The sequence below is a fragment of the Dicentrarchus labrax genome, unplaced genomic scaffold, assembly GCF_905237075.1.
Source record: "Dicentrarchus labrax unplaced genomic scaffold, dlabrax2021, whole genome shotgun sequence".
NCBI lineage: Eukaryota > Metazoa > Chordata > Actinopteri > Moronidae > Dicentrarchus > Dicentrarchus labrax.
In genome coordinates, this window is record NW_026136722.1 from 8262011 (window position 1) to 8270871 (window position 8861).

At 40.9% G+C, this 8861-nt stretch overlaps 1 protein-coding gene across 1 annotated transcript; it reads left to right on the top strand.

Annotated features, from left to right (window-relative positions):
* The first annotated feature begins 452 nt into the window (after positions 1-452).
* LOC127356605 (cytochrome b-c1 complex subunit 2, mitochondrial) lies at positions 453-7819 on the top strand. Its single transcript, XM_051388481.1, has 14 exons — positions 453-574; positions 1921-2022; positions 2167-2316; positions 2601-2665; positions 2796-2852; positions 3737-3861; positions 4583-4680; positions 4813-4870; positions 5330-5425; positions 5519-5718; positions 5829-5909; positions 6022-6098; positions 6500-6653; positions 7496-7819. Exons 1-14 carry the CDS (start codon positions 542-544, stop codon positions 7577-7579), a joined length of 1380 nt encoding a protein of 459 aa, XP_051244441.1. The 5' UTR covers positions 453-541; the 3' UTR covers positions 7580-7819.
* Positions 7820-8861: the final 1042 nt, after the last annotated feature.

Sequence of the window (8861 nt, forward strand, 5' to 3'; positions counted from 1 at the left end):
CTCAAGGGTACACAATGGGTTTTGGTGAGACACTGAATGTAAAGTTTTCTTTATTTACAAGAAAATATTTATTTTTACTTAAAATGTTACAGTTTTGACTTAGTATCTCCGTTTTAACTAAGTAAATTTAATTTTGTCAAAATTCAGACTTCCAAAGTAATTTGACCGTATTTTATAGTCCTATTTAGTAAACCTCATACATTATGAAGTAATACTTTTAACATTTAATATCTCCTCATTATGATTCATACTTTCTGCTTTTTCTTTTCTTGTCTTCTTTTTCTTGGTTGGTAAAAAAAAAAAAAAAGAAAAAAGAAATGTTTCGTTTGCAGTCAAACTGTTCATCAACCCCGAATCAAAGAGTTTATAATAATAGTTTATAATAATAGTTTTTATAAAGTCTCTTCGTGGGAGTTCATCTTGACGTCCCGAATCCTCTTTGATCCGACGGCGCGGCGCGGCGCGGCGGATTGTGGGTAAGACGTCAGCCCGCCGCCATATCTGTCTTTCTGTACCGGCTGAAGGAGAAGAGTCTGGAGCCATGAGAGGAATCCGGTCTCTGAACAGTCTCCCCGTGAGTCCCGTACCGTTTCCCGGTTGTGAACTCCGCCCGGTGCGGGTCTCGAACTGCTCGGAGAGTGAAACCGCTTTGTACCGACGTTAGCCCACCGGCTAGTTAGCGAGCTACCTAGCTGTGCGGGCTAGCTAATGCGGGTTTTATTTGACATTAATGTGCGGCTTGTGTGCGCGGTTATACAGCCCAGTTGAGTGAGAATCCCCCTCTTTACTCTTTCACATGTACTCGGTTGTAACAAAAGGTACGTGTGAGATAAAACAGTTTTTTCCGGCCTCGCTTTGCCTTCTTGCTGTAGCTTGTTGTGGTTCTCGGCTCAGCTGGATGAAACCTGAAGGTCATCTCGGAACTCGTGTGTGTGTGTGTGTGTGTGTGTGCTCATGTTTTTGACTGAGGTGTCTCGAAGAAAAACGACGCCCCTAGTTATGATCGTAATGTGGTGACATCCAGGTATTTTACTCGTACACTGTTAGACGCATACAGTGTGTTTGTTTGGACTTAAGTTGCACACAGGTCAGTTCAGGACAGTCTGCACTGACCCAACACACACTCTCCACTTGGTGACAGCTGGTCAGTGCACTTTGTTATGTCCTACATGGAGATGATCATATAGTGCATACACATTGTATTAAAAACCATTATTCGTTTGGTTGATTAACTAAAACAATCAGATTCATCTTATTTTGAATGATTTACAAATAAACATCAAACATAATCAACTTTTTAAAGATTTTTTTGGGGATCAGAAGCAGAATAGTTTGAGCGCTTTTGGCATGTGTCATTATTTTTGACATGCTACCGACAAAACAGTTGTTATTCAAGTTAAAAACATATTCATAAGTTGTTGTGGCATTAGATCGTAGGCTGTGAACCCCTGGTCTACAGTTGCATCTTGTATTTACAGTAGGTTGTTTCCAGGTCGGTCAGAAAGTGAATAGCTTTTAGAAGTGAGAAGAGGTAATGTACAAGTAAAAAGCAAAGATAAACTGACCCGAAAACAAATAAACAAGATGTTTTTGTAGCAAAACAAACAAACTCTGTTGTTCATCAGATTTATCTAGTGACCCAGTGAGGGAGGAGTTGGTTTTAGGCGTCTCTTAAGCACTCATTTATTTATAAAAGAGTTGAGAGGTGCTATGAAACATTAGAGGTCATGTTAATGTTCGTGGGGTCGGCTATCTAACCCTCATGTTTGCACCACTTGACGCTGTACCACATTGACACAGAAGCACTGTTAGGTCCTGGGCACTAAAAGCATGTTCTTGTTCCTGTTGAGGATCATCTCATAAGAAAAGTTCTGCTAAAATAAGTCCCTTGTATTAAATTCAGTGTCTCGTTTTCCACAGAAACGTTGCTATGCCGCTGCCAGGAGGAGTGAATCTCTGATTGAGCCCCTCGGGGGCCGCAAACCGTCCTCAGCTGCCCCTCTCCTTCCCCAAAGTGTCCAGGTTAGTGCTGCTCTCCATCATTCAAACTGCAGAAAACATTTACTGGGCTGACTCGATGTGGTTATTTATCGCAACATTTCAATATAAGAATTTGTTTACAGTTTTATTGCAAGTTTCCGGTAACTATTTTCTTTACTGCTTCAGGTGTCCAAGCTGCCAAACGGTCTGGTGATAGCGTCACTGGAGAACTACTCCCCCGTGTCCAGCGTTGGTGTGTTTGTGAAAGCCGGGAGTCGCTATGAGACTGTGGAAAACCAGGGTGTCTCTCATGTGCTACGACTGGCAGCAAACCTGGTAAGTTGTGAATGTGTGATCGTACCTTCTGGGGAACTGTAAACTATTTTCCCTAATAGCTAAATTAATTATGTACCCAAGTGTCTTCTCTTAGCTGCTTACTGTAGCCATAATGTAGCGAAAGATGCCATCTGGCAAACTAGAACAAGTGACAGTATGTTCGTGTGCTTTGGTTTGTTTGGCAAATTAACGAGAGTCAGCTCTCGCTTTCCTTTTCTAGTGTATTACACTTTTTTTGTGCCTGTTTCTATTTTTTTCTTATTGAAACTCTTGTTGTTTTGTAGACTACTAAGGGTGCGTCTGCCTTCAAGCTCTGCCGCGGTGTGGAAGCTCTTGGTGGCAGCCTGAGGTTAGTGAGGGTACATGCACACGCTGACGCTGTCTCTGCTTTCCCTTGCTGTAAAATAAATGGGACAATGCCAGTTTAACCGTAGCCCACCACACTGAACCAACTGTGTCGTCATCTGTTTTACCTGCAGCGTGACATCGTCCAGAGAGACCATGGTCTACACCGCAGAGTGCTTGAGAGATCATTTGTAAGTGTTGCCGTCTTTATCTTGTCATAACGTCGTCATTAACTTTTTGGTAAACTGAGATAATATATCATTGGCTTATTTTTCCATTTGCCATTAAACTGCATCATACATTATTTGACTAAAACTAATTACCTCATTTTTGGTGCCTTTCTGGACATTTTTAATTTAAATTTTTTAGCCAGGATCTCGGAGGTTCTACCTCGTTCAGACGCCAGCTTGACTTTTCTCTAAAGATGTTTTTTTCCTTCCCGATACCAATACCTGAACTTGGCATATCGGCTGATACTGATACCGATCCAATATAATACAGTTTTAAAAAAGAGATATATTCGTTGTTGTTTTAACGAGTGTATACTACTAAGCCTGTATGATTGCTGCGTGGCCCGGCTCAGATTAAACCATTTCAGGGTTAATTTATTACGCAGCATCGGATTGGTGCACAGACTTGCTGATACCCAGTGTGGCGTTTTAGGCAGTATCAGAGGAACTTTTGATACTCGGATCGGTATCAGGACAGCTCTACTTTTCTGTTGTGTTTATATTTTCTTTTCTGTGGATTAACACCGGGAACGTTTCGCCACATCTTTAATAATAATGCAGCAAATAGTAATAAGCTGCCTTGATTTGATTTGCTGCTACGATGGACAATGAGGGTCACATTAGTTTCAACCAGTACACATGTAAAACACAGTGATGTGAACCTGGCCCCATGTTTGGGCCCCACCCTGTGATCCCAAGTTATTTACCAGCCACCTGGCCGGTGGCCCCCAGTTTATTTTCCCGCCAAACCCAAAATGTACCTGCATTTGGCTCTGGTGTTCATTTTGGATCCTGGTCAATGTTGATGCCTCAGTGCGTATTAACTTTATTGTATCTGTGTCCAGACACTCATTAATGGAGTATTTGGTCAACGTGACCACAGCTCAGGAGTTCCGGCCGTGGGAGGTGAATGATCTGACGCCCAGGGTGAGGATTGACAAGACTCTGGCTCAGCAGTGTCCTCAGATAGGTTAGTACCAGGTTACAACAGTTCAGCTCCTAAATACCTGTGTTTTCATTGTAGCAGTGTGGCATCATGTGATATACCTTGATATCGGTGCATGAGGTTCTTCTTGCTATCATGTCAGCACACAGTTGTCCAGCAGAATAAGAGCAATATCAGAACTATTTGCTTGGTCTCTTCTGAAGAAACAAAAACAGCTGAAATCTGCAAGTAGATGCATTGCAGGCTGTTGATTCTCAGTGGGATCGGCTTATTTATTTACTTATTTATTTATCATTTCATTCAGTATTCATATTAGCATGTGAAGCCTTAGTTCCAAGCTGGGTTAGCTTAGCTCTTAACCTGATAACCCTTTGTCCTGCTGGATGGTCAGCCAAGATGCCGCGAGCAGTGATCTGGACATGGTCCGCTGCACTTAATCCAGTCCTTGCACTTCCTTTTCTGATGCTGATGAGCATATTTTTGTCTTAGGTAATGCATGCTTCAGTAATAAAAGCGAAAAAAAACCCAAGTTAAATCAAAAAGGTAACGAAATTTGAAGGCAGCCACATCTGCAGTCACCTGCCTCCTCTAAAGATATGTGTGAGAAGTTGAGGGTGGAGGTGAACAGAAATGCGTCACATTACTGAAGACGCTCTAACTTTGGTTTCAGTGTGACTGTTAATGGTGATTTAACAAATGTAATTAATGGAGCCTGCTTTCTGTGTTTTAATATTTTCTCCTGCAGGTGTGATTGAAAAGTTGCATGAAGCAGCGTACAAAAACGCCCTGTCCAACTCCCTGTACTGCCCTGAACACATGGTCGGCCACGTCTCCTCTGACCAGGTATAGATGTGTACTTTATTCTATTTCTCTACATTCTGTATGAAAGTAATTAACTGCTTGGTCTTGAAGGTCATTCTTTAGTTTTTGCATAGCTCTTATACACCTCTCCTCCTCCTTATCCTCCCCTCATAGCTGAAGTCATTTGTTGACGACCATTTCATCACTGGCAAAATGGCTCTTGTAGGACTAGGTGAGTGTCTACTGGCTGATTGCTTTGTCACAGCTGCTCTTCTCTCTCATCGGGCTTCAATGCTCCGTTTTACTACAGTTAGGCAGTCCTCTGTAGTCACAGCAAGTCTCGCTGATGTAAATAAACTGTGTATGCTTATATTCATCTCAAATGTCATTTGGTTTCTGCCCACACACACACACACACACACACACACAGACAGAGGTCCTAAGTCAGTACTGGTATGTGAAGAATAGGCCAGCAGTAATGCTAATGGTTTTGTTATGTGTGGATATTTTAATGCGATAAGGCTGACTTTGCCTGCAGACAAACGCTTTAAGTGTTGGCATGCCTGAATGACGACACATCACGCCCTTATGGAGGTTTCTATTCTGGAAATGTGTGGTATTTTTCACTTCATGATGGTTTTGCCACTTCAGCTGTATATTAATGTCAGTATTGTCTGATTTATGGGTCCAGGTGTAAAGCACTCTGTCCTGAAGCAGGTGGGTGAGGGGCTTCTGAGTGCTCGCAGTGGGGCTGGAGCTCCTGTGGCGAAGGCTGTGTACCGTGGAGGTAAAACCAATGTTTGATAGCGACCTCACACTCTTTGAGATTTATTATTACTGCGTTATATTCATGTTGCTATTGTTGTGTGTGTGTGTGTAGGTGAGTTGCGGGTGCAGAACACCGACGACCTGGTCCACGCACTGATTGCCAGCGAGTGTGGTGTGATGGGTAGTGCAGAAGCTAATGCCTTCAGCGTGTTGCAAAGGATCCTGGGAGCTGGGCCACATGTAAAGAGGGGCTCCAACATCACCAGCAAACTGAGCCAGGGTATTGCCAAAGCTACCACACAGCCCTTTGATGTAAGTAAAAAAAAAAAAAAAAGGAAAGGAAATAGACTATTTATTGTAGGAGAGTGTGATGCATTAAGAGTTTGTCTCCTAATGTCAGACGACCTCTGGCTGTCTTTCAGGCCACAGCCTTCAATGCCTCCTATTCTGACTCTGGCCTGTTTGGCGTCTATACCATCGCACAAGCTGACTCTGCAGGAGAGGTGATTGCCAAATTCGCTCCCTCCAAGACAAATGTAACCGCATCTAAAATGCACAAAGATGCCAGAACTGACATTTCACTGAACTTGTGCCTGTTGCAATCCTCTCGTTTAGGTGATCAAAGCTGCCATTGCTCAAGTGAGCGGTGTGGCTGAGGGAAACGTATCAGACGATGACGTCACCAGAGCAAAGTAAGTTCACTGAGTAACGTTGGACATGGAGGTGAAGCAGTTCTGTGCCACGTAGTAATGTAAAGATATATCACAAAACTGTTAAATTGCTGTACAAATATTTAAAGATTCCAATCGGTGAGATGAAAAATGAATCGTAATACTATTTTTAAACAGCAGCAGGCGCTGTCTACTTTTGACTTTGCTTGTCGAATGTCCTACATCACTTAGTGTCAGTATCTGTATTAAGGTGCAAAGACATCAGCTTCATCTTCACAAAGAAAAGGAACTATCTATAAAATTATAAAAACTAATATAATATATAGAGATTTTTTTCTGAGAAATAAAATGCATCCCTAGTGCCAGACGCAGAAGGTTTATGATACGTTCTTGACTCTTCTGTGTTTGACTTCTGTGCTCAGGAACCAGGTGAAAGCAGAGTACCTGATGTCATTGGAGAGCTCTGATAGCCTGTTAGAGGAGATCGGTGCCCAGGCTCTGAACACTGCAGCGTACCAGCTCCCTGACACTGTTGTCCAGGCTATAGAGGCTGTCACCCAGGACGATGTGGTCAAGGTGAGTGCCGTCAGTGTAGAAGTGGTGATACTGTATGTCTATCTTGAATTATCACATGCTCTTGTCACACTTTCACTTCAGTGGTGTGTTGCAATATTCTATCAGAAAGACTTAAAGCTGCACTAATCAACAACTGAACAATTGACCAAACACTGGCTGTAGATAGGAACTTTTTTGCACGTTTTGCGGCCACCGTAGTTTCTTCTACACACTTTAGAGCCCGTTCTCATTCCCAGGTCATCAAAAACAGACGGGAGCGTGTGTTCAGTTACTTGCAATCTGCAACCACTAGATGCCACCAAACCCCCACACTGGTCCTTTAAGAGCCAAATATCCCTCCTCAGGGGTTTGTTGACACCTAAACACAACTAAAAAGAGAGGCAATTTGATTTTTAGAAAGTCCAAATGAATGCCAGTGTTGCTCAATGTGTGCTGAATGTATAAATATATGGTGATAATATACCAAAGTTGTGCTTACAGCTTGTTCTGCTGCCCCAAAGTGGCCAGAAAATCAATTAATAGTTTTAAGTTGTTAATAATAGGCTTTTATTTAACTTTCAACCGAAGATGCTGTGTAACATTTTGTACCTTAGTGTTACTGAAAACCTCTATAGTAAAAGAAGTACTGCGTTCAAACTGAGAGTCAGTCTGTGCAGAAACATGTAGTTTTGTAAAGTTCATTAATCTTATCATGCAGATTTATTGTTGTTGTTTTTATGTTCAAACTTGTACTTGTGTACTTTCTTTAATGACAGTAAATAGAGTTGTAGTTGTAGCCACTTAAGAAACTGAGTAACCTAAGTACGTTTTAACGGCAACAATCCTCTGTCTTTTCTTTACAGGCTGCGCAGAAATTTGTGGATGGCAAAAAGACCATGGCAGCTAGTGGACAACTCAAGAATACACCGTTTGTGGATGAATTATGAAAATAAAGTATAAAAACCGGTGATTTTAACTCGGGCATGCTGTGCCTGGCTGCTTATAAAGGAAAAAAGGACCTCAGAGCCACGGCCTACTGCAACAATTCATTTGATGTCAATGATCATTTGTAGTCTGTCCTGCAATAAGTGTAAGCACCACAACAGAGAGCCAGAGAATCATAATGCAATTTTTTGTGTCAATTTAACTGTATATCTATGTAAATTAAAGTAAAGACAGTCATACGAGCTGGTTGTCGCTTGAATTTGTACTTTGAATGAATCCTGACTGTTGGTGCTGTGTCAGGAGTGTTAGGGTTAAAAAAAAAGCTCTTAGGGCAGCAGGTATTTTTAGCACTTAGAGATATTGTTCCATTCATGAACCAATAGGGGGACCCAAAACTACAAACATGTCTTGTAGAATTTAAAGTTAGACTCAAGCAGCCCTGTTTTTGCTTTTGAAATAAATATTGAGATCATTTACTTAAGTAACAGTAACAAACCTGGCTTATATGTTGAAGTACTGGGTTATTGTCACACATTTAAATGTTGCAGCTGGTTGAGGTGCTAATTATAACAATGTTGCTGTAGTTTAATCAAAAATATATTTTATATGATCATATTACTAATATGTAATTTATTAATCTGGAGTGGCTTGTTCCTATAGCTGTGAGATGAATACAGTGGAGTTAAAAAGCATTTTTAACATTTTAAATATAGAGTGTATCCTACATAGATGGAAAAAATGGATGTACAAATACCTTATATACTGACACATATTATTAAATTACCCTAAATCACCCCTCCAACCCACCTACTGCCCTCTGTCTGAATAATACTACATGATGTCTGTGTCATTTAGTTTACGGTTAATTGATTTAAGGCTGCAACTATTTTTGAATCAGTTTAACAATAAAATATCCAAAAGTATTAAATTCTTACATTTTAGAAGCGGTGACAAACGAACTGTCCTGAATGCATCAAAATTGTTTATTATTGTTTTTTGTCAACTGACTAATGTATTTATTAATGATATCCGCTCTAGTTAAACTAAACACACCTTTAGCACATTTTTTCTTTCAATTAGAGGTCTTAAAATGTTAACACTGCACAAAACATTAATTTATATCGCACTTAAATCATGAAAATTAACAAAACATCAACCAATCGTCGGTTTTATAATAGCAGAAGTGGGGAAACAATATCACCGACCCTCAATTAACTACCACAAACAGGGCGACTCAGCACAACAAGAACCCCTTTTATTTTATTTTCTAACGCTAAGTATCGC